Raw genomic sequence first — 25,763 nt, 5'->3', positions numbered from 1 at the left:
AAAGTTCTATCCTTAAATAAAACTCACACAGGACCATTCCTCACCTGTCATGCAGTTGGGAGCTCTTGGCCCTGTGCAGGGGGTTAGAGGTGATGCTGCTACTTCCTGTAACACTCCTAGCACTAGTGACTATGGTTGAACCAGTAGTCTGAGCCAGGCTGTGGATCATCGTCTGGGCCAACTCCGCCTCCTCTACCACCTCCTTGATCTCCTGTAGCTGCTGGTCATTGGTCCTCCTCCTGGTGGCTGCTGCTGCTGCTGCTGAGGAGAAGGAGGACTGCGTTGCACCTCCTACAGCACATGCTGAGTCTGGAGATGTTGGACAGAGCAATGTTTTCCAAATCACAGACCAAAGCTTACGAGAACTGTTAAAGACTTGGCTTGATGCTGATTTACAGAACTACAGTTATGAAACTGGACGACGGCCGGTTTTGGTCACAAATGATTTGGGGTCCAAAAAGTAAGAGATGCTGGAATGCAACAGTGTATATAATGCATGTAATCATGGAATTAACCTGTTTTGGTTTCTGTATCCAACGAAGCAGCAGCACCAGGAGCAGAAGGAACTGAGGAAGATGGGCATGGCTCTTGTTTGGCACCTTGTTTGCTTGCTGGAACCTCTTCAAAGGGGAACTTTGCCACCTGAACAATGGGACAGAGACTTATTCATAGAGTACCTGAGATTTTTGACAGAGGGAATGCCTTTGACTTATGTCACTCTTCAGTAGTGATGGATGACAATAAACAAGATCACTTGCATTACTAACAACCTGCATTAGTATCATGCAAATGAACAGGGTCCTGTTCAAACATTTAAACAATAACAAGGCAATGCCTTTTCAAATGTATTGCCTCATAACGCAACTGAAAGCATATGCCTGTTGAAAGAGAAAATTACAACCTCATACCAAAACAACAGGAGGATTTTCTGCAACCTCTATCGGACAGATGGGGACCAGTCGAATATCTCATAATTTTAGAGCAAAACAATGCGCGCCCTCACCCTCCCCCACCTGCTGCAGCTCTGCAGCCGGGTCTCTCGTTTGTTCTCCTTCCTTCTTTAGACAACCGCAACTGACAACATGGACTCCTGGTGGGTTTAACCCCCTTTTTAGTATGAGGATGAACTGGTAAACTGCCACAACAAACTCTGTGGTAGCAAGCAAAAACATTATGAAGGCACATGCAGAAAATTCTAAGTAGATACAGAAAAGCCCTTTTTCCTTTTTGAATAGTGTTCAACTTGTCAAACAAAGTTTCAGTTTACCAAAGTACAGATCCCATCACAAACAGAACAGCTTTCCTTTTCTTTTCATCATAGCAACAAAAAGGACTGAAAACCCTCATCACCTCCTCGCTGCCATCAATGCAGTCCAGTCTCTCCTGTAGCTCAGCAAATGTGTTGCACTTCAGGCACTCAGCTCCTTCCTCTGGGACGGGGGCCAACGGCTGCCCAAGTAGTGACTGCGGGGGCTGAGGCAGGGGCTGTGAGGGGCCACTGGGCTGGTCCTCTGGCTGAGACTGCACCTGTTGGAGCAGAAATCACAGAGATGTAAGTCATCTGCTTTCTTTACAACAAATATTCCTCTGATTACTGCTGAATGTCTAAACTGAAAATGTAAATATATTTAAATTACCTTGTTCTGGGCTCCAGCTGCCTGACTGTGACTTTGTGTTTGATGCTGCTCTGACGTTTTACCTCGAAGCAGAGCGGGAATGATTGGCACAAATTCAGGTGGTCCCTCATTGTCCGTCAGCTCTCTGTCTGACACCGCAGCCCCGTTCGGACCCACGTAGATCACTGTGTCACATGACTGCTCGCTGCTTGAATATTCGTCAGGGTCGCTGGACAGCCGCAGCAACGGGAGGTCAGAGTCAGTGTCACCACGGTGATGGAAAGGTCGCAGATGGGTCGGACGACGCATGCGACCCTCCTCGCAGGAGCTCTCTCCTCCAGAGGAGCTGGAGGTGTATTGCTGAGGAGAGACAGAGACAGGCGAGGAAGAGGCAGAGTCGGGTGGTGAGAGAGAAAATATTCCCTTTTTAGATTTGCAGAGAGTGATTTTTTTTTTTAGCCTTTAATTGACAGTTCACACTGGAGAGAGATGGGAAAGAGAAGAGAGAAAAAAGGATGACATCCAGACAGATCCTGGACCAACATGCACCCTCTTCAAATAACATAACAGATTCAAGATAAGACCTTTTATTTCATTTAGTTTTTACTATTTCTATCACAGACTGCCACTTTAAGGTATCCTGTGACTTCACTTCTCTCTCGGTGGAGTTTAGCTCTGACCTCACCTTTTTCTTGAGCTGAGCAGTTTTGAAGTAAGTGAACATGAGAAGTGAAAGGTGGGATAGGAAATCAGTAGGACTACGGGCATGATACAAAAGTGCGTCAACATTCAAAATAAAGTAAGTACATTCAAAAGTAAGTAGTTAGTAAAACAAAGCAAGATAAAAGGGAGATAAAACATTATGCAGTGGAATATCAAGATTTTGACCTACATGTGTATGCTTCATTGTAAAATTCACATGGACAATGATTAACAGAGAGTTATGACTGTAGTTGTCTTTATCTTGAACTTAATGTACCTGAAGTTTTAGTTTTAAGAGCGAAAGAGAAATTACCTCCCAGTTATAATGAAGCAACAAGGTTCGATTCAAACTCACCACTGTGACTTTAGTTTTCTTCTTTTTCATGCGGAGGACGCGGGAAGCAATCTGGATGGTGGAAAGGGTTTCTGAGAAATCTCTGGGTGAGGCAGAGATGTGAGCAATCATGGTGGTCCTGCAGTTCATGTTGCCTAGCGACTCCCTTAGCAACATGGTCAGCTTGCTGTCCCTGGTAACACACATACACCGAGATGTGAGCGCTAAAAAAAAAGCACAGTCACTCACACGTGACAATTTTCTGGTCAATTTTCCAGCAAACGCCCACACATAGCTGACATTTGACAAAGGATTATTATTAGCTTGTTTGGGTCACAAGACCATTAAATATTTTCTACAAGTTGTAGAGACCACTAATAGTCTTTCTAATAATGATGCTACACTAATATAGTCATATCAATAAAGCTAAAAGATTCAAAATATGAATGTCAGTATTGATTATGTTTATTGATTAGTGTTGCTAAAACACATGGAAGGTAGATTTTCCAGATTAAAGCCGACAAAGTCTTAAAAGAAGCACTCTGGATATAATATAGTCTAATATTGGGAGACGATCTATGGCCCAGAGAGATGATACGAGCAGATGGGAGACTAAAAGTAGGCTGTGTGTTTAAGAAAAGACTTTCTCCTGGGTGGGCTACTGCAATCATTCATAGCCTTTTGTGTGTGTGTGTGTGTGTGTGTGTGTGTGTGTGTGTGTGTGTGTGTGTGTGTGTATGTGTATGTGTATGTGTATGTTGAGGCCTGCAGGCTGACAGTGAGCAAAGCTCCTCTGTGGCCCAATACCTCATGCTGCTGTCCCCCTTTTCTAAAAACACAGCCTGCAGGCATGTCTCACATACGTACTATACGTGTACAGTCACACACACACACCCCACACACCAACACTCACACACACGTATGTACACACTCCTATCTTGACCTCCTCTTTCTCATCGATGCTTTACTCCTCTCCTCCCCTCTCCTCTCTTCTTTCTCCGTTTGCAGCCTCAGGCTTCAACAAACCCTCCTATCTCTCCCTCGATCCATCGTTACTTCTCTATATCTCTCCCTGGTATTAATGTAGGTAAATTCATGACTCATGAAGTATTCATTTGCATGTTAATTCAAGTGCTTTCAGCCTGTGCTAGATTTATTACCGCTTTTTACCAGGGAGGACTACTGTATGTAACATGCTCTCTGTGATCGAAACCAGGCCATAATAAATGAAATGAAAATGAAATTCCTAGATCACCATTATTACAAGGAGCTAATAATAAGGATCGCACCTGAAGAAGCCACACGCTGGTCTCCCACATTTATACCTGTGTATGACTGAACTAGTAAATTAAGACAAATTTAGACTTTGCTGGAATTTCTATGCTTATATTGCTAATATTAGGAATTGCAATGGTCTATTGGGATATTCAGTTATAGAACAACTGCCCAGAGACTGCCCCTAGATGGGAAGTGGTCTGGTTTTAGATAGGAAGCTGTACAGAGAGCCTGATTTAAAAAAAGGTTGATGTTTAGTGAGAGTAGGAAGAGCCTCTACATGTTGTTGTAACATGGATCTTGCAAGACTGTTGTCTGTCTGGCATCACAATGGGATTCTTGGATTCTCGTCTGGGCAGGAGCCAAAGAGTTCATTTTTACAGTGAGACGCAACTCTCTGCCCCTTCTTCTTGAACTGGGACGCTACAAAACATGATATTGTCTAGTATTCTACTAATCAATTGGTCGAATCACCAGTTAGCAACTGTATGTAGGACAGGACTGCAGGATGGGACCTTATCCCAGAAGTAATGAAGTACTGGGAGACAGTAACTGTGATGAAATTAATGAGCTCTTGAACTCAAACTACATTAAGACACATATCTGGTTTTGTCATTGCTTCCAATATTGTCACACCACAAGAGAGATTGTAACTGTAAGTCAGTCAGTCGGTCAGTGGGTCAGTCGGTCAGTTTGCTTCAGACTGAAATATCTCAGCAACCATTGGATGTATTGCCATGAAATTCTTTACAGGAATTCATGATCCCCAGATGATGCTAGCACGTTAGCATACTGACATCCGATTTAGCTCAAAGCAACAATGTACTTACATTAAGTACAATCTCACAGAGCTGCTAGCTTCTGGTTGACTCTGGTCTTGTTTCTTTAATTTTGGAGGTGCAGTTTGGTTTGTATCACCAAATGCAGGCTACCTTATTGTACTGTACTATATTCCAATGAAGAAGATCAATGAGCCAATGGCTAGGCCTACTTGATGCTAAAAAACACCAAAAGACAAATGTTTTAAATAATGTTAGCTGGTGTTACACACACATCTCAACAACTGACATCCATGTGAGCTCAGTTGTGCTCCACAGCCTTTGCTCAGTGATTTGTGATTCTGTAGTGACTGTCTAAGTCTGTCTAAGGCACAAAGTCACATACTTGTTCTCAGTCCTTGGTTGGAGAGAAGTGGCAGTGACACGACATACATTGTTAAACCAGTCCAAATCCCCTCACAGCTACAGCACTCTGAGTCACCAGTGCCAAACCAGACTCAGCACAGCTTTGCTTGCAGCTGCAGCGTTAGGTTCCAGGTTGTTTTGCAATGTAAATGCAAAAGCTGGTGATTAAATTAACCCAGCAAGATGCACAGAGCTACACAGCCTTAAGGAGAGTAGAAGAGTGGCGATGAAGGGGGGAAGACAAGGGGAATTAAATAGAGGGAAAGGTAAAATGAGGACATTTACAGTTTGGTCTTTAATACTGTACCTAGTGTACACTGCCTGAGCATAGTAATCGCTACTACAGACATTATTATTTTTTCCCATTACATTTCCCTTATTTCCTACCTCCTTACCGTTTACATCTGGCTACAGTCTTTGTCTGTATTATCTCTACATTCCTCCTCTCTCTTGCGTTCTCTCCTTTGCTCTCATTGCCAGTCAGTTAACCAGCAAAGTGAACGCAATGAATATGTAACAGCAGCTGTTGTTGTTTATAACATTAAGTCCCCCAATCTGAAGCAACTTAAGAGATCTCATTTCAGCCTGCACTCCTCTGCACACTTCTATCTTCAAACTGTTAACTGGCCTTCTAGTATTGTTCTCTTTGTTTACTAACTCAATTTCTTCAAAGCATCTAAGCATCCTCTCCTCTCCTCTCCTCTCCTCTCCTCTCCTCTCCTCTCCTCTCCTCTCCTCTCCTCTCCTCTCCTCTCCCACAAACAACCACTTACATACTCCACCTTACTTGTATGGGATGTGCTTGCTCCCGTTGACCAAGGCCAGGATCACGTTGCCAAGGGCAGATAGAGAAAGACATAGAGGGGCAGAGCTGGGTGAAGAGCTCTCCTTGCTTTTCCCACCACCTCCTCCTCCTCCTCCTCCTCCTCCTGCTCCTCCTCCAAGTACTTTGACATCACAGCTCCCCAGGTCCAGCAGATGAAGGCGACTGCGACCTCCTGACACTAGCAAAGTGGAAAAAATGGGTCAAAATGGAGGAAGAAAGACATCAGAGAAATGAAAAGAATACAGTCAGATAAAGTCAAGGAAATATTCAAATTAACAATTACAATTTCCTAAATGAATCATGAGATTTAAGATCAAAAAGGACCAAAGGTTGTAGCTTGAGTTGTTTTTCATAATTCTGTAGCAACATAATGGGAAACTAGTTTTCTAAAGGTTAAGATTGTAATTATGTCAGCCAAACATAGCTGAAGTCATGTGGTGAAACAGTGTGTGTTCCCACATTAGTTTTTTATGTCATCCTCAGACATCCTGACTGCCTGCATGTGATATATACGTACATGTACATGCACAAGCACACACACAGTACACACACACACACACATTACTCTCTCACATCTGTCACAGTTACACATATATAAACTCACACCACCCCTGCGTCATTATCAGCCAGTTATTTACGTAGATGTGAAGGCATGTGAGAATTCATCTAAACACAGGCTGTGATAGGTGTGTGTACTTCACCTGCTAAAGCTCCCTGTTCATCCATAGTTACTATAGGTACATAGATAGATCATTATTGTGTGCACTCAGTCCTTGCGTTTACATATAAGACAAAGCAAGGACTATACAACAATAGTTTAATAGTAAACAGCATGTTTGTGTTTGCTTTTATTCTACTGTGATTATCAGACGTAGGAATTACAGCAGGAAATGTGTGATATGACAACGAAAGTGCTAATAGTGTAGTATCTGCAGCAGAAGAGGTCGCTGTACTGGTATCATTTCTGATTAAGTATTGATGTGTTACTGATAATCTTATAACAGATATTAAAGCAATAACAGTGTAAGAACAAACTTAGTACTTACTCCCTCCTTTGCCTGTCTTTTCCATGCGGTACTGGTATATGTGTAATGTAAACAGCATGTGTGAGTTCCTATGTTCTTCTTCGGTGGTGTTGGGGCGCTGGCTACTGTGGCGAGCTGCTATGGCTGCATCCAGAAACCAGGCTGCCTTCTCTGGGGTTGGAGCACGGAGTTCAGACTGGTTCTGGAGCTGAAAATGTGAGGGAAGAAAAAAAAAGTGTGAATATTCCCCATATAGATATAATAAAGAACAAAGAGCCAGATAAGAGGAACGGTATCAATTACGGTATTAATCTTAACTGTTTACCTACCAAGAAGTGTCCAAACACTGATAATATTTTGTACTATGAAGATTCTGCATGTATGTGACTGACTTGACATATTCAAGTAAAGTACTTCCTAATTTGCCTGCAGGAATGGGAGACAGAGATAGAAGCAGAGAGTGTGGTAGCGCAGGATATCATTACTGATGAGATTATGTCAGATTAGTTAAGGATTACACAGATGTTCTTGTATCAGACCCTATAATCCTATAAACATACAACCACAGCCACACACACACACACGAGCTCACCATCTGTCACTCAGTCATTTTTGGCGCTCTTCGATAAACACGCACCATTCAGACTGCAATGTAATTGCCACCTTACAATGAATGATAACAATAATCATAATAGTGATAAGACTTAATTTCATGTAAGCAGCCCTCAGTTGTCTGAATCATACTCATCAGTGAATTCGATAAATATAAACAGACATTTTTTCTCTCGTTATTCTTTTATTTTTGTGACTTCAAGTCTTTTGCACTTCACACTGTGTTTCTTTGTGTCTGACTTAGTGGGTCAGAAGCAGTGACCTTATTTTATGTAAAACAGATGAATCACTTAGCCAGCTACTCCTGAATCTGGTGTTTTATTTTAGAAGAAAGGGGATTCTAATAGCATCTTAAGCTCTTATGTTGTATCTGCTGCTCCAAGGTGAGTGAGTGTCCATTTGCAGGTGTGCAGACAACAGAGAACTGCCTGAGGCTAAAAAAAAAAAAAAGCATATCAATGCAAGGCCTGAGGTTCATACACACACTCACAGGATTTCATTTACAGCAGCCGCATTACATGAACTCAAACTAAACACAACCAGTGTGCGTGCGTGCGTGTGCGTGTGTGTGCGTGTGTGCATGCGTGTGATGTGTGTGGGTGTGTGTGTACCTGCATGCCACAGATGGGGTCCTCACACAGGTAGACTCCAGGTGACTGTCCATCCTGTAAACTGCCTGTAGCTACTTCAGATAACAAATCCTTGAGGTTTTCCTCTTTCCCCCAGACCTACACACACACACACACACACACACACACACACACATTTTCTGTATAACTAAATCTGGTCAGAGCAAACAATCATTAAAACCTTATTAGAGAAGTCATTACTTGTAGTGGCAATTCAACAGTTAAAAATATTCCAGTTACTGATGTCAGGTACAACACTGCTAGCACTGCGTCTGTGTCACTGATGGCATCTGTTTAACTCTGCAGGGAACGCTTCAAATTGAGGTCTCGTCAGTAACACTGACCTCGACTGCAGAGACACGAACAGAGAAGCGTGCTCCTGTTTTCTCCTTCCTCTCGTTGATGAGCTTAAACAACCAGGAGATGGCACAGGGGATTATACCCAGAGTCTGGAGCGAGTCATCACGGCCAATCATAGTGTAGGATTTACCTGGAAGAGACAGATGAAAAGGCCATGGGTGAACATAAAAACATGGAGATATATCAAACAGGACATAATCAAAAAAAGACTCTCAGGAAAGAAGTGCTTTGTATGAATAGACGTGTGTTTGAGTGCCTGAACATGTATGTAAGCATGGAGTCTCAAGATCTGTCCCTTTGAGCTACACACACACACACACACACACACACCTGCTCTGTCTGTCAGGAGTTGGAGATCAAACACTCTCCAAAACAAAGCCATATGTCACACGTAACAATCATGCTGTCTCAAACATTTACGCAGAAACAGAGGACATCAAATACCTGACTTGTGTGATGCAGGTTAGAGAAATGTGCTCAGATTTGTTCAGAGAAACGGACGTGGGGGGGGGGGGCTGTCACCTACACTGTAATTGTACATTGTTCTCCCTCAGTGTTTCCTGGGGGTGTCTATACCTACTGTCAAAACAAAGACGCATTTCATCATTTGTCACAAAAATGTTCTGAAAACTAGAAAGGAAATAATAATTAACATGTGCAACAAACAATAAAAAGGGTTGTATTTAGTGTCAGGAAAGATTTATATCATGATAATAGTGTTTAATGGTGTTCAAATGATACGTTTTAAGGTTCTCTAGCGCAAAATGCCCAAACTGTTCTAGATAAAACCTAAAATGATGTTAAAGAATTCATTAAACTTTGCAATCAGCTGTATTAATATAACTTGCTTAAAGCGACACTGGGTCATTATCTTTGAACTAGCTGATTTATGCGTTGATTTGTTATTACTTAACAAATCAGATGGACTCCCTAAGTCATAGTGGCTCTTGCCACCCTTTCTGTGGGAGAGTCTTAAATAACACATCCTGTTATTTAAGTGCCTATATGTGGCTCTACAGTGTGTCCGTCTGTCCTTACAACCACAAGCTGTCAAGACCTGGTCAGATCCACTGACTAAGACAACACAGCAATAAAGTGACACTGTGCTACAGGTGATACAGCAGTGTGTCTGTGTGTGTGTGTGTCCATGTCAGTGTAGTTGATGTGTATTCCCAGTAATTGGTCTCATCGAGCAGAGCTGCCCATGCTGTCAATCAGACAGTGAACAGGTTGAGAGAGTGTGCGAGAACAAGGCAGCACTGTATCATCAGATCAAAGACACAAGCTTACACAGACACACACTTATTATTCTTAAAAGATGATCCGTCTAAGGCTGAAACACCTAATTACAAAATCCATCAGACATGACTTAAAGCCAGTCAATTACATCCATCCATTTATTTCCATTTATATCCATAATTACTTTTATTAATTTTTCCTATTCAATGAAAACCTGGTTAGTCCTTGTGAAAATGTGCGTGTTAGTACATAAGTAGACTCCCCATATGTCTGCAGCCAAAGGCCACAGGGCTGAAGATAAAAGCTCCTTGCGTTACTTTGCCCATTTTAATTAGGAGAGAGGTAATGCCATTATAATGCAGTCTCATTAAGATCCATGGCCTTAGGTGAGCTATATCACAAAGAATGATCTCATCTGCTGCTATAGCAGCAGTTGCTTAAACTGAATCCAGCAAGGTCAGAGCTGCTCCACAGCATTAATAAAACAGTAAAATTGATTGAAAGAGCAAACTCTCTTTGATGGATTTCTCAGGCGTATAAAAGCACTTGCAGTATTAAGGCCAGAAGATTCAACTGTGTCTATCATCACACACAATCAAACGCTGACAATAAGAGGTCAGTTTTGGTGGCATATCGCTTCCAGTCATATTATACAGTATGAATCATCATTATGAATCATGACACAGTCTGCATTTTCATGTGTCAATATTTGAAAGCTGATTGAAAACATGTAAACATGGTGAGATGCAAAATATTGATCTAGACGAGCTGTCTGATATGAACATCATGTTGGGCTTAGTGTCTTAGGAGATTGTATGTGGATCTGTTTGTTTGATCTGTGGGCCTTTTTTGAGGGAGAAGTGGACAGGTTCTGCCCCCTACCCACTCTCAGGCAATCTACTTTTAATATGTGTTAGGACCTGAAAAAACATGAGCCTGATTTAAAGGAGAATGCCTGTTTATTACAACTTAAATCTTATTTTCATATTTGGCTAAATGTTGATGTTCCATGTGTTCCGTAGTTGTGTGCACTGTGCAATGAGGGCTTGTTACCACATTATAGGTGTGTTAAACACATTTTTAGTAGAAAGTGTACACACCCCCAGGAACAGTACTGTGCTATGAGAACAATTTGGTGTAGTGGCTGCACTCAGTATTGCAGTATTATGATTAACAATGGCCCACACTGAGGATTTTTCTAATACACAAGCATCAGTAAAGAAGCACCTTTACAACATTGAATGCTTTTTTTGAACATCAAAACACTCTCTGACTCTTTGTGTTATCAGAATTTAATACATTTGGTCCAATAACATACAAAAAGCCTAAAAGGGAAGCAAATTGAAATTCTTAAACTTAACCGAATAGCCACATGGCAGAGACCAAAACCTTAATTTATAATAAATCTATAAGAAAGTTTTCTTTTACTACAGATTTGGCAAGAGACAAAATCCCTGCAACACATCAAGAAAACACAATTTGTATGTTGGTTTTTACATAAAACTTCATTACTGTTTGTTCCAGTAAGTGGCTCTGCCATTAATACAGACGTGTTCCCTGCTGAACTGCAGCATTTAAATTCTCTGCTTTTGTCCTCTGCCAGCAGTTCAAGGGGACTCCAACTGGATGTATGAAGATCACAAGCCAAGACGGATAACGCTGCTTGCATGTGCAGGGATAAACACAACAGGGGCTGACCCAGGGTTGAAGAACATGTCTGTGTGCGTGTGTGTGGGTTCAGACATGTTGCAGTGTGCAGTAAGGGGTCCTGACCCTTTTTAAGACAGCTTCTCTAAAAACCAGCTTCAGAGGGATTAGAGGGAGAGAAAGGAAGACAGAAACGCAGACAGAGCAGACTGAGAATGCTTTCAGCATCAGCAGACACTAATCCTCTTCTTTCTTTCTCAGATAGATGAGGGCGAGAGTGGAGAGACAGCCAAACGACTGACACACTGACGGTCGGACACACACACTGAAGATGACTCACAAGCCACATTTGCTCGGATTTTGCAGTCTGTGTGCATGTGTGTGAGTGTTACCCAGCTTGGAGTGTCCAAAGCAGAAGACACAGCCATCTGCTCCATTCACCACCGACTGAATCACCTCGGCAACCGTTCCTGCGCACACCTCCGCCTAGCAACAGGCAGACAGAGAGAGAGGAGCGAAGAAAGATGAAGGAGGAGGGTCAGGAAGAGCATAAATACCTGAACACATAGGTACACTTAATCCATTTGAACATTGGTGTTGTGCTTTTGCCTTTTGTTAGAAAGATCTACATTCTTACCATTTTAAAGCCCGTAGACAGAAGTTAATACATGTTACATCTAACTTATCTATCTTGTTGATCAGCCTCAAAGTTGCAATTCCACTATAATGTGGCATAAGTCCAGCTTTTCATGTGTATCTGCAACCATTTTTATATCAGAATCATGTGAATGAATGAATGTCCTTTGTTTTCTAAACTCCCAATCTTTTCTCTGACCTGTGATGCATCAGGAGGGAACGCAGCATCAAAGGTGAACATCTTTGGAGGGACCTGATTGACTCCCGCCCTCTTCTGGGACGCAGCGCTTGGTGTCTGATTGGCTGAGGGGTCCATGATGGTGATCTGCTTCTTCCTGGGATCCACTTTAAGGAAAGAACTGGACTCAGCAGCATCCGACTGAGACACTGGGCACACACGCACCATCACTTTCACCTGAGGGTAAGACACAGAGAACAGGTATTCAGACACTGGTGAAACAGCAGAGTAAAGCTGATGAAGCTTTGGTTTCTGGTGCTTTTGTTTGTGACTTCAGCCATGCTGCCATCACTGCTGGCTCTTACCCTCTCACACTGAAAGATTTCCAGAGTTAACTTACCCAATTTAAAACTATGAACCGACCTGACAACCCTGAGGGATTGTTACTAGAAAGTATCTGAAGTCACATGCACCATACCCGCGACAAAATACCCCCCTCGAGTCACAATATTCAGCTTTTCCGTTCTTTTAAGACTTCCATGAATATGCACATGAACTCTCTCCCTCTCATCCTCTTATTCAACCTAAATGCTTTTTCTCCCTCCCTCTTCCCTTCTCCTCCTTTACCTGCCACTCGTCTGTTATCTCTTTCTCCCTCCATCCTCAATCCCTTCTTTTTTGGCTCCTCACACCTCCTCTCTACCTTCAGCTCACTGCCACGTATCAAAAGCCTGAAGAGCAGGAATCCTGCTTCACTTTTCTCTCCTCTCCTCTCCTCACTCTCCCTTTCCTCCCACTCCTGTCACAAAGTGTTAGCAGTAGCAATTTACCGCCTGACAGCTGCTGTTGTTTTCTTTGATATCAGAGGAAGCAAAATGCTGCGTCATTGAATCTGAGTGAGCTCCAGAACATTTGAACATATTAACAGCCTTTTTGCTGTTATTTAAAGTTTGAGGTACTTTCTAGCAGTTTATCATGGCTCTGTGTCTCCTCCTCTGGCTGATTGGGGTGAATTAGTCTTTATCTCTCTTATACTTTTGATCTCTCATTGACAATACCATGGATTCAGTCCATCTGTCTTCCTCTCTTACTAGATCTGCAACATACTACATGATTATCAAGAAGATTTACCCCAGATTTTCCCTTCTTACAAGTGGAAGAAAGTTTTGGTTAAAGCAGGGGATTGGTACAGAGTGACAGGTGCAATGAGTGCAGTATGGACTCCATCTTAACCACACCAACTGCCTCAGAGACTCATCTGAGCCGCCCTGATTAGAAAATATATTTGATATTTACACTAAAATTGGTGTGAAGGTTTTGTAATGAAGTTAATGGAGTTGTCTTATCTACACGTTGTGTGCTCTTAGCTGGCTTGATAACCTTAGGTCCTAGTGTTGTTTAGAGTTGGGGGTTGTGTTACCATGCTGCTCACTTCAGGTCTCCTGGAGAGCTGTGTGCAGTCCCCGAGGCTATACACCCACACATTTGTTTGCCATTGAGGATCGAATCCATTGGCCGGCAGGTTTGTGGTTTGAACCCGTAGGTGTGAGTGTGAGAGTGAATGTTTGTCTATGTGTCGGCCCTGTGATTGACTGGCGACCAGTCCAGGGTGTACCCAGCCTCTCGCCCAATGTCAGCTGGGATTGGCTCCAGCCAAATGGACGTTTTATCACTGTTTTCTTTCAAAAGTTGAATCTCACTCTGGTGCAGGTTGTCAGGTCATGTAAAATGTTACAGAAATATAATTTTAAATGTTCTCTGTGCAGGATTCATAACATTAATGCTAATTAACATTAGCAGTATGTTGCATGTATGCATGTGAGTCCCTGAGTTGTACCATAAAGCAACTCTCACGCACATACATGTGAGGCCCGGAGTTAAACTAGCCCAGCACACACACACACACACACACACACACACGGCTGCAGCACAGAAATGGATTAGGTCCAGTGAGTGAGCTAACACAGGGCTAACATAGTAGCACACCAACTCTACACACGAACCGGAGAAACCACGGAGGACATGGTCGGGTTTGTTGCTGTTGGCGGTATTTGTAACCCTCTCAGCCAGGCTGTGGAGGAAAGGGAGGAAGGAGGAGGAGAGCAGTGATGGCTGGGCTAAACTACTCTCTTGGAATTTAACAGAGTTGTTTATTTGTTAGGCTGAGCGGTTGTAGAGAAGGAATAGTCTGTTTTAGTCTGAGATGCTGGTGCACGTGACATGTATCGGTTCTGAAAATATCATGTGGGTCTGCAAAGTAAAAATGTTAAAACAAGGATGTAACAAGCTGAGCTCCTGTGAAATTTGTCATTTAACATAACATAATGACTAGACTGTGGAATCAGAGGAAATTCACGGTAAATTGGCTTGAAAAAACAGCTTGAAATGCTGATGGCAGAGAATTACGTAAATTGTTGGAAATACGTAAATTGTTTCAGACAAGACAGTTTAAGTCATCACAGATGCAAAGAGCTTAATGTCCTATAAAGAGCAAAGCAGGCAACAGTATACAGTACACAGGCTGACAGGCAGAAGATGTGCAATTTCGCATCCTTACATTCCTTATGCGTTGACAGAAAATGCAGAAATCATTAGTTTTGGCCCCATGTGAGGCTAGACATGAGTGTCATTTGAGCATTACACTTTCATTCTGGCCCTCAGTTCTCCAAAGGATACAAAATGTATGGATTCTTTTAGAGGATCCAAACCCTGAATGACGAGGATGCAGCATCTGTGTGAACCCTGCCTCTTCCCAGTGCATGGTGGGATCCACTCTGGACCTCTAGGCCTTGGAAAGCATACGCATGGTAGTGAGAATCAAAGGATGGATGGATAATAGAGTAAGAGTATACTGTATCTGCTAGAATAAAAACCTGACATGTATCATAGATTGAGAATATAAAGGATCATTTTACAGTTACTAAATCTATGCAAAGTCAACCTTACCTAATAAAAACCTTATTTTGTCATGTGTTCTATAAATAAGGTAGGATTTTGTCGACAGGGCTCAGAGGTGCAGGGCAGATAAAAAGACTGCTGTGTTTATGTGGCTCCTAAGAGGGAAGGGGAGAGAGGGGGAGACATGTTTGGTCTGTTTGTGCTTGTTAGCACAGATGAATCATCATCTGAAGTGTGATTCTACACTGCACTTCCAGTTAAACACCACCATGGGATTACGAATTGCACAGCAATCCCAAAACACTTCAAACCCCTCTGCACTCGGAGATAGAGAATTCACACAATAAAGAAAAAACATCGAACTACATATCTATTAAGTCACAGACCCATCAGCAACCCATCAGGAATGTGATCATGAATAAAAACGGGTAAATGAATAAAAATTACTGACAAGGAAGAAAACTAATCTTTGGATCACATAATGTCTGTCATAGTATATTCATGTTTTAGTTTGACTATTTCTCAAGTAAATTGGAATATTATTATTATCCTCCGCCACATTACTATGCTACAACATCATATGAATAACATACATATACAATATAAAGCAATTTTCAAAATAGATCAAGATGAAAAAAATTCCATCCTATCTGGTAATATCTTGCTATAAATAATTCCAAGGCCTGGAAGACAGCCAAAGGCAAACAGAACAAGGTTGTGTTACACTGATCAAACTCACCTAGAATGATAAGTGTTTTATGAAAAAATAAAAGCATAAAACTCTGTTGTATCTAATATACTACCATGAAAAAGCACAAGGGCAAATACCATTTTAAGTGCTCTTACTATGTTGTATGCTCTTACTGTTTATATGCATGTCTCTCTCCCTCTCTGCCACATACACACACACCTAATACAGCACATTAATAGGCTTTCCTTTGGTTGCATCATTAAATGACCATAGGCCATTTAAGAGAGTTGGTTCAGTAAATTGTGTGAGTGAGACAGTGTTTGTGTTAAAGTCTTTCTCAGATGAACTTAATTTTATGTGTTTGCACATTTAAAAATGTGTCCATAGTTGAGAGTTGTGAGATAAAGATGCCACCCGAATACAATAAATACAGTAAGTCACCTTGGTGACCTGTGAAACCTACGATAGAAAGGCTTAATGTCAGGTCAAGAGTTCCAAACACGCACACACACATACGCACATACACACTTAGATTCAGTGCTACGCCCTCTCCTGACCCCAATAAAAGAGCCCATCACATCAGTAAGAGCCTGGGGGAAGGATTTTACCGTTGCACGCTTTACAAGGCGTAACTCATAAAGTCTCCCCCCATGAGAGCCCATTTCCTCCTTATATCTGAGAGTGTGAGAGGTAAGAGGGTTGCGAGTGTGTGTGTATATCTGTGTGTGTGTGTATGTTTGTGTGTGTATTTGAGGTATAAATGGGGCCATAATGTGATTTCATGTCCGTTTCTCAAAATATAGAGGGTGTGTGTGAAATGGCAAGAGTCATACACATGGCCATTAACCTCAATTATCCTTTTTTCACACCATCAAAGCTCTGCGGTGATGACCACCAAACAACATCAGGGAAACTGGTGCTCAGCACAATCATGCTGTGTTTAAGAGAATGTAATATTTTGATTTGGCTTTGACAATTACACTCAATTTGGCCTCCACAAACAAACAAAAACCTCACCTTTTGATTGTGACACTCAACATTGAGCTGGAAGTTTAAACCTGAGTCCAACTCAGCTGTGTAATAGCACATCTGTGTGTGTGATCAAACCCACACCCATACTATTCTCAGAGGATCCTTGGCCTACTTCCACTGGTGAATCAATACATGTGGCAAAGTGCTGCAACCGCTATGACATGCAGGCACATATATGTCGGAAGAAAGCATGGCTAATGGACTCTTTGTTCTTCTAATAAAAAAGAAAGAAGAAAAAGAAGGAGTTGGAGGTGTTTGTGTCAAAAAGAGTGATGAAGGAAAATCGTGGGAAAGAAATAGGTCATTAATAACTCTCCAGATACAAAAACAGCACTATCACAGTGATCTCACATCTTTCTTTAGATCCAATTTCCCTTTGCCTGTTTTCTTCTCCAATATTCTCTTGTACTTACACAACACCTATAGACCTTTCCCATATTCAGACTCTCTTTAATGTTTCAGAAACTTTTCATTGCTCGATAGCACTGTCCACCCACTCCTTTCCCTCTGTTCCCTCCGTTCTCTCTCTCTCATTGTCTCATCTCGCTCCTAGCCTGGCCTCACTGTCTCTCCCTTCCTGTGAACAAATGACCAGACAAATCACAGGCTCTTCCTGTTATCCATCCTATATTTTCCTCTCCATTCACACTTCATGCTGCAGTGAATACTGATGCAAGGTGGTGAGCTGCTGAAACGTGGACCGAGAAAAAAAAACGGGAATGAAAATGAGATGCCAGAGAAGTGAGTGTTTCTTTGAATTTCCCCATGTCTCTGTGTGAATATTTAACTTCTCATTGCTTTGGAGAACAATCGATGTCTGTCTTCTGCTGTAAAGTGTGTCTGTGCATGTATGATTATTGTGTTCAACATACAAAAAATGTCTACTTTAAAAGACATAACCACTGTGTCCAACACGTAGGTCTGCTGATCACGCCTGGAACAGCTTGAGGGATCATTTCTGTGTTAAAGGCTATATGCTATGGCAGATGTTGAGGCAAGGAGTCATGGTTCTTTCCTGAGAAGCTGACCTGACCCTTAATCCGCTCCCTTGGATATAGGGCTTCCTGTTCCTCCACACTATACACCACACTCTGACACAATGAAGTCTTTGAGCCAATTTAAGTAAAGGAATTCAGCTAAACAGCAACAACCAACCCTGAGCTGAGAGAAGATTGTTCAATAGTCCCTCACAGCAGTGCTTCATTACTATTGGCTGGAAAATCAATAAGAGATGGAGGCCGAGCTCTAATTGGTTCCCAAAGACTGCAGAAATACACATATGGGCAAACGCATGTACAGAGAGATCTGTACAAATACCATATGAGAATAGCAAGTTTAGGCTTCAGATCAATTCTAATTCTATCTAATTTATTAATTCCAGCTCAGCTCATAGTAACATCCATGTTGGCTGCTCAGTTGGAAGAGATGCAGAGATCTTGCAACTTTGAGGTTTGAATTTACGTGTAGTTCACCAGGGATGAGCCAGTAAATGACCTAAATGAACTCTTCTATACCAGAAATGGTGAAATAACAATAACAAAGCATTGTAAGTTCACTATGTACATGCCTACATACAAAATTAAATGTCACTTACATATAGACATATAGACCTTTCTTGTTAAGCTCTTACAGTAAATAGGCTGCACTGTTGCACTGGGTAAGGTGTCCTTTTACTACAATGAAGATGGGAACTGTAGTTTATTTTGAGTCCATCCTAAATAAATACATATATATTAGAAATGTAATATGTATGTAATACGCAATATTTAAATTATTCATATTTTAATAGATTTATTTATGTTTGAATGTATTTTATAAATATTTTCCTTTTTTTAACATGAGTATGAGTTTTTAGCATGAGCATTTCATGCTATAAATCGATCCATCAAGAGTAAAATGTTTTGGATTGAACAATAGATTTATGCAGTTAACATGTCTAACTCCAAATTCAAGTCACATCAATTTCATTTATATTTCCCCAAATCACAAACGAATCTCTTTGTGAACAACATGCAACTACGTTTACAGAATCATACACACTGCAAGCAAAACACCAACACAAACACACACAATACAATAGGAAAGAGTTTGTGTGCGTGTGTGTGTGTGTGTGTGTATTATACTGCAGCCCTGCCAACACTGACAGCATTAATATTTCAGCTACAAGGTGGAACAAAGTGGCTATGGCTCTCCCATAACAGACTCACTCACTCATTTAGATACAAGACACACAGACCCCCAGATAGACATGAAGAGACACAAATGCCCGTGGAAAATGCACTTGCACATGCTCACTCATGACACAGACGCACACAGCTTGTGGCCTGAGAGGGATCGTGGCTGCTATTAAAAATTGATTAGCTGTCATAGTATCATTTTTCCCCCAAGGTCAAGTCGCAATCTGTGAGTCTGCGTGTGTGTGTGTGTCTGCAGAGATAAAAGAGGTGAAAAAAAAACTCCCACAGTCCTTCATTGTCATTCAGATATGCAGAAGGGCTGAGAGGGAAGGGATAAAAGGATGGTAAGTCAAAAGATAAAACTTATCCATACACTAGATAAGAAAGATGAGAAAGAGACAGGTTGCAGAGAGAGAAAGCTCCCCTTAGTTTAGTAACTTTTTTAATAATATTTTTCATCCCTCCTCAGATATGTTCAACTGTATGTAGATCAGAACTGGGGACGAAGTGCAGCACACTGCTTACAGAAGAACATGTCAAGATTCAAGATTCAGTGGTGTTGCGGTGTGGTCAACAGCAATAAACATATAACCACACAGTACATACAGGAAGTGACCGTAAAAACATACTACACAATTAGAATGAATGTAGTTAATGCAACCATATGGTCCATGCCCGTTAAGTGACAAATTAAGGTGCATGTGCTTGTTTGTACAGCCAGTGAAGCATTTAGGATGTGGATTGCTTTCGGGTAAGTGCTATTGCAGAAGTGAGATGCTCTGGTCTTCACACTGCAGAGTTTTTTACCTGAAGGGAGATGATTGAATTGAGCGTTGGCTGGGTGTGAGGAGTCCTTAAAAATTTTACAACCTTTCCACTGAATGCGGATGTGGTATAAATCAGAGATGGTGGGGAGTTAGCAGCCAATTACTTTTTAAGCTGTGCATACAACTCTGTCAGTTTTACCTCGTGAGCTCTAATTGCCATATCGTATTCTTAAAGAGAGAGTGAGCACACTTTCTATTACTGCTCTGTAATACTTTAACATTGCAACCCTTGACACAAGTTTCCCAAATGGTAGAAATAGACATGCTTTGGTGAGCTTTCCTCCATTGACAATCAGTGTTTTGCCCACTAACAGGCTCAAGTCCCAGATACATGGAGACCTAGCTGCAAAAGTTTTGTTATATAGCCTCGTGGGTATGATTGTATGAAAAGTTGAGCTATAGTTCATGTATGTATGAACAGTAGCTGAGTGGAGGTGGCGAGTGCCTCTTGATGCTGCAAGATGGAGTGGAGACGTACAACATCATCCAACGACCTTACTGGCTCTGTATGGATGTCTACATACTATATGCTCAAATATCTTTGACTACAACAGATGTTAAGGCAACAAGCCTGTAGTTGTTTGAACAGCTAACAATGGGCTTCTTAAACACACAAGTTATTACTGCAAATTTGAAACATGCTGGTACCTCACACCAGTTGATAGTCCTCTTAAAAATACCAGTCAAAGCTGAAGCAACTTCAGCAGCACAACATTTTAAAGTTTAAAGAGGACACAAGATCAGGATCTGCAGGTTTCCTAGTAGCATCAACAGTAGAATTTGATAAGTTCATCCAGGAGTTTTGTAGTTTGTCATCATTACAGGCTGAGTATTTGACCTTAGATTTGGTAATTTGATGCAGCTCCTGCCACACACCTCTGCTGTCCTTGTCCCAGAACTTGCTCTCCAGCTTGTTGTTGTACTTGGCCTTAGCTTTCCGCCTTGTGCCTCTCATAGATGCATTGTTTTTCTTTCTGGATCACATTTTAATTTCTCTGCTGAACCATGACTTGTTGTTGCTAGACACAGTCACTGTGTTGGAAGGAATGCAGTTTCTGAGAAATGGATGTAAGACATATTAGTGCTGGTGCATTCATCTAAGTCATGACTCCTGAAACACAGACCAGTCCGTAATATCGAAACAGTCACTCAGTCTCACCATAGTCTAGGGAGATTAGTGGTTCATCTCCCGAGCTCTTGTTTCATTGTGTTTCAGTTTTTGAAGATACTTGAAGATTAAAGAAATCATGTTATGACTATCCCAGGCATCAGAAAGGCATCAGAGATGACACTGTAACACTTTGTCTAACCCTGTTGTGCCTGTTGGTGACATGGATCTGGTGTTTGAACCTTGGTAGAGTCCTTTTCATCCAGTCGCTGGGGGCTGGAGCCAATCACAGCTGGCAGTGGGTGAGAGGTGGGGTACACCCTGGACTGGTCACCAGTCAATCACAGGGCCAACATATAGAAACAGACAACGACTCATGCTCACAATGACACCTACGGGCAATTTAGAGCCACCAATTAACCTAACCTGCATGTCTTTGGACTGTGGGAGGAAGCCGGAGTGTGAGAGAACATGCAAACTCCACACAGAAAGACCCCTGTCTGAATCCAAACCTTCTTGCTGTGACGCAACAGTGCTAACCACCGCACCCAACAATGTGTCTAAGTGACGGCTGCCACTAAGGACAGGCTGTTTTTCGAGGAGAACTGGTCCGTTGTGCTGGCTCTCTGTACAAATGTTTATCTGTTTATATGTGCACGAATCAAGCAAAAGGTGCAAACAAATTATTTCTCATGCTCACGCTCTATGTAGTGTCTATGGCCATGCATTTTGCAGGTATTTTGTCATAAAGTAAAGTTGGTATACTGTATTGGACAAATTAAAAACTTGACCAGATGATGGTGCTAGTTGAAATGAGGAATCACCAAAGTTGCTACAATTAATCCTGAGGGGAGCATGAATGTCCACAGACAGGCAGAACATTTCCATTCCTAAAGCCACAGTCTTCCTGTAAAGTCAAATGACAGTCAGAGCATGCAGTTTTTGACAGGGAAAACTAATTGTAATTCCATAGTTGAGCAGCCATACAGGCATTAGTTTATCTCAACTGATGCTGAAAAACACTCATTGATTTCAGTTTGTGAACTTTCATGAAGCCCATAGCGGATAAAACCCATTTTGGACCCAATCATTCAATCTGCAAAAATGCAACCACGTTTTTCTTAATTACAGAGGTCAGGTTTACTCAACCACTGAAATCCTTAGTATTTTTCACATCCTTATATATGGTAGCTCCAAATATGTACCCTTTGCAGTCTCTACTGTATATCTGTGTAACTCTGCAGTTGGTTTTGTAAGAGGTAATACATACACAGCTTAATGTCCTTGACTGATACACATCTCCCCCTGCAGTCAGGAGTCTGAATGGAAGGCTCCCAGCTGGCTGATTTGATTAAAGTGAGACGGAGCTTACCAATAACATGTAGAGAAGCACTGTGTATAGGAATAACAGAGGGGAGCTTGAGATACAAACAGCAGTCACATAGATCCACTGAGGGATTCTGTTTAATTTGACATCCCAAGATGGGAGAAGGCTGAACTCTCTCTCTCTGTAACACACACACATGAACACAGCGGTACATTTGACCTGTGCAGGTGGATTTCCCCTGGCTTTAGTTGTGATGGCTCAATCTGTTTTCTGCCATATTAACATCCAGGAAAACACTACCCCCCCCATCACACTCACAGACAAGCCCATGTATTCTGCAGGATGTAATGTATCGTACACACTTCCACTGGGGGCTTTGCCTCTTCCTTGACATCTTTCATTGTACACTATAATCCTATGAATTTGTGAGCATGCAAGCCTGTGTGCATGCAAGTGTGTGTGAGTGTGAATGTGTGCAAATGCCATTTCAGCAGGGGGCCGACCCCCACTGCAGGTGACATTTTTACTGGAGAAATGTCACCACAGCCATTTTCTTCCCATATGTTTTCGTGTGTGTGTGTGTGTGTGTGTGTGTGTGTGCGTGCGCCTGCGCCTGCGCGCACATGTGTGTGTGTGTGTGTGTGTTTGATTAGGTCTTGGCAAGCTTCAATTGATTTCACAGGAGCAGCTTGTTATGTTCCAAATACCAGAATATCTTGCTGCCTTGGTACCATGTCCTCTCCTTCTCTTATTCCCCATTTCTTTGTAAACCACAGCAATCACCACTTAACATCAAGTATACCAGAAAGACTAGTAACAGGGAATTTAAAAATTAGCATTCAGAATTCAAGAATTTGCAGCCCAGAGAGGGTTAGCTTATTTTAGCATCAAGAATTGCAGCTAGCCTGAATCTGTCCAAAGGCAACAAAATCATAAAGTTCACTTATTTAACATGTTTGTTTAATGCATACAAAAACTGAAGTGTGAAAACAACAAGTTGTCATTTAATAAGTTCAAGGCTATTTCTATTCCAGATAAGCTGTTTTCTCCCCTTTTAATCTACACTGAGCTTCATATTTAACAGACATAACAAGCAAGCAAATAAGGTAAAGCTATTCCTCGAAGAATGAAATACAGACGTGCTTACAGATTTTGTTTAAACTTTCAAGATTTTCAGATACGGTTCTGTTTTTCCTCTCCATTTGTCACAGTTGAATCAGCAGGATGGGCAGGCAGCCAGTAGGACAACAGAAGGGCGGTACGTAGCTATAAGGACTGGACACCTTAATCAAAGCACCACCATAACACAGATCAGACTGCAATGATTACTGTGAGAAATCAAAACATGACTGTGTACAAAAGAGTGTCTGACAGTTGTAATTAAACAGTTGTAGCAGCAGGCATTTGCACACAGTAGGATGAGCCAGACAAGCTTCTTTCACAAGATCACAGAAGATGGTGGTGGAATGAAGCAGAAGCCAAAGTGCTATAAAGAGACACAATGAGAGACAGGCAGACTGCATGAAGATGGCTTTTGTGTATGTGGTTTATAATGTATACTGTTTTTTGTTGTTTTCGTGTAGGGGTGTATATTTTAAGTTTTATTTGGCTGTTATGTGTGTGAGTATTCTTCTAAATATGTGTGTGTGAATCTGTCTCCCTGACAACTGAGGGGACATCTGTCACCTCCATATGGAGAGGAGCGGAGATAGAGACTCAAGGGGGGATGAAGTAGGAAAACACATGAAATAATCAGTTGCATTAAAATAAAAATAAAATATGAAACATAAACAAAATATGATTGAACCTGGACTTGGAATATGACTACTTATTCTCTTAATCTTTGTAACTATCTGAAGTGTAATACAGTTTTTTTGTCTGAAAAAGTTTCTGGAAAATTCTAGATTAATTTCCCAAAGTAACATCACTACTTCTCATTATGAATTCAGTTAATCTGACATGAGTGGATGGGTTCATCCATTCATCTGGTAGTTAATATAAATGGCACATAAGGCAGTTTCACACACACACTGGTACCTCGGTAAATGAATAGTTACAGCACATGTACTATGTCATGGCCCTATCTCCCCCCTTTGTCTGTCTGTCTGTCTGTCTGTTTCTTCACTGTTGACTGTTGACAATTGGGCAAAAAAGAAAAAAAAATACTTAGTGACAAAAAACTGTATACTGTCACACATGCATGCCAGTCCACACAGACAGACAGACAAGAGCTCACAGACATAATAAGCACACCCAGGGATACAAAAATACTGCAGGACATGTTGTGAGGGACCCCAGGAGGGACCCCAGGAGGAACCCCACCTTTTCCCTCCCTGGTAATGGACAGTGCTGCTTGATGTCTGTTTGAGTTTGTCCTCCATAGTCATTCCTTTTCTATCAGTGAGGACACACACACACATATGCACAGTCAGTGAGCCTTTCACTCAAACTGTGGAGGAGGGGGCACTAAAAACTCATTACATGGACGATCAATATTGCACACACTTGAGAAGCATGAACCCCACAACACACACACACACACACACGCACACACACACATTTCACCAACAACGGTGACAGATGACTTTTGTCAGCCTGAGATGTGTTACCGTGGTAACCGCTAGGCTGCATTCCGGTACGGCAGGGGTGACACACACAAGCACACCCATACATACATTCAGATAAACTGACCAAGGTCATGATAAAATACCACAACTACTACAATATTTCAGAGCATGCCAGTGATGAAGCCAAATCACTTTAAAATGTATTTGATCGACAACAAGTGATTGTTGCTGATCACTCAAAATCACTGAAACCTGTGCTCCCTATAGTTACTTTAAATAAAATTAACAATCAAAATCAAAACTTTTTTTCATAACATGAGTGCCACAAAATGAATATATATTTGCCTATTTTGTAGGCAACATAAAATAAAAACCCCAATAGCCTACACTAATGACAACAACTTAAACCAAAACATAAAACTAATTAACAAACAGTAAATTTGGCGTCAAAGGGCTTAAGTGGACCTAATGTCACTGAGACTGGATTTGAATTTTTAAGTAATAAAACACTTGATTTCTTGTGGATTTCATGCACTATGACACAGATATGTTTTAAGAGTTGTACTGAAATCAAGCCAAAGAGGGTGAGGCAGAATTGAAATTCATATAAACAAACTTCATAACATGTCAAATGTATCCGAGACAGTCCTGACTGAGTTGAGACGTTTGCCGAACAGTTGAAAAGTAATCTGTTCAACTAACTTCAGGGGAAAACAACAGCGATTCGGGTACTTCACTGACATACATCATGCGTCAGGAGCCAAAACCAGGCATCCAAATTCCAAAGATAGAGATAAAAGTGAATGAATATCCAGAAGTGTTTCCAAACGAGCACATACATATTCTGATCAAGTGCCACAAGTATATTTCGGA

At 41.5% G+C, this 25,763-nt stretch overlaps 1 protein-coding gene across 1 annotated transcript in view; it reads right to left on the bottom strand.

The window, feature by feature from the left end:
- The window catches only part of kif26ba (kinesin family member 26Ba), a 77,550-nt gene that overhangs the window by 10,894 nt on the left and 40,893 nt on the right, over positions 1 to 25,763 (bottom strand). The window contains exons 6-16 of the mRNA XM_070828762.1: positions 12,285 to 12,500; positions 11,842 to 11,935; positions 8,548 to 8,693; positions 8,186 to 8,302; positions 6,984 to 7,170; positions 5,899 to 6,115; positions 2,674 to 2,845; positions 1,638 to 1,976; positions 1,351 to 1,527; positions 516 to 642; positions 45 to 309 (exon numbers count right to left, since the gene is read on the bottom strand). Of these exons, the coding sequence (XP_070684863.1) occupies positions 45 to 309; positions 516 to 642; positions 1,351 to 1,527; positions 1,638 to 1,976; positions 2,674 to 2,845; positions 5,899 to 6,115; positions 6,984 to 7,170; positions 8,186 to 8,302; positions 8,548 to 8,693; positions 11,842 to 11,935; positions 12,285 to 12,500 (2,057 nt within the window). The remainder of the gene's footprint in view (positions 1 to 44; positions 310 to 515; positions 643 to 1,350; positions 1,528 to 1,637; positions 1,977 to 2,673; positions 2,846 to 5,898; positions 6,116 to 6,983; positions 7,171 to 8,185; positions 8,303 to 8,547; positions 8,694 to 11,841; positions 11,936 to 12,284; positions 12,501 to 25,763) is intronic.

The sequence above is a fragment of the Pempheris klunzingeri genome, chromosome 1 (assembly GCF_042242105.1).
Source record: "Pempheris klunzingeri isolate RE-2024b chromosome 1, fPemKlu1.hap1, whole genome shotgun sequence".
Lineage (NCBI taxonomy): Eukaryota > Metazoa > Chordata > Actinopteri > Acropomatiformes > Pempheridae > Pempheris > Pempheris klunzingeri.
The sequence above is the reverse complement of the archived record's forward strand: the minus strand, read 5'-3'. Positions and strand labels throughout refer to the sequence as shown.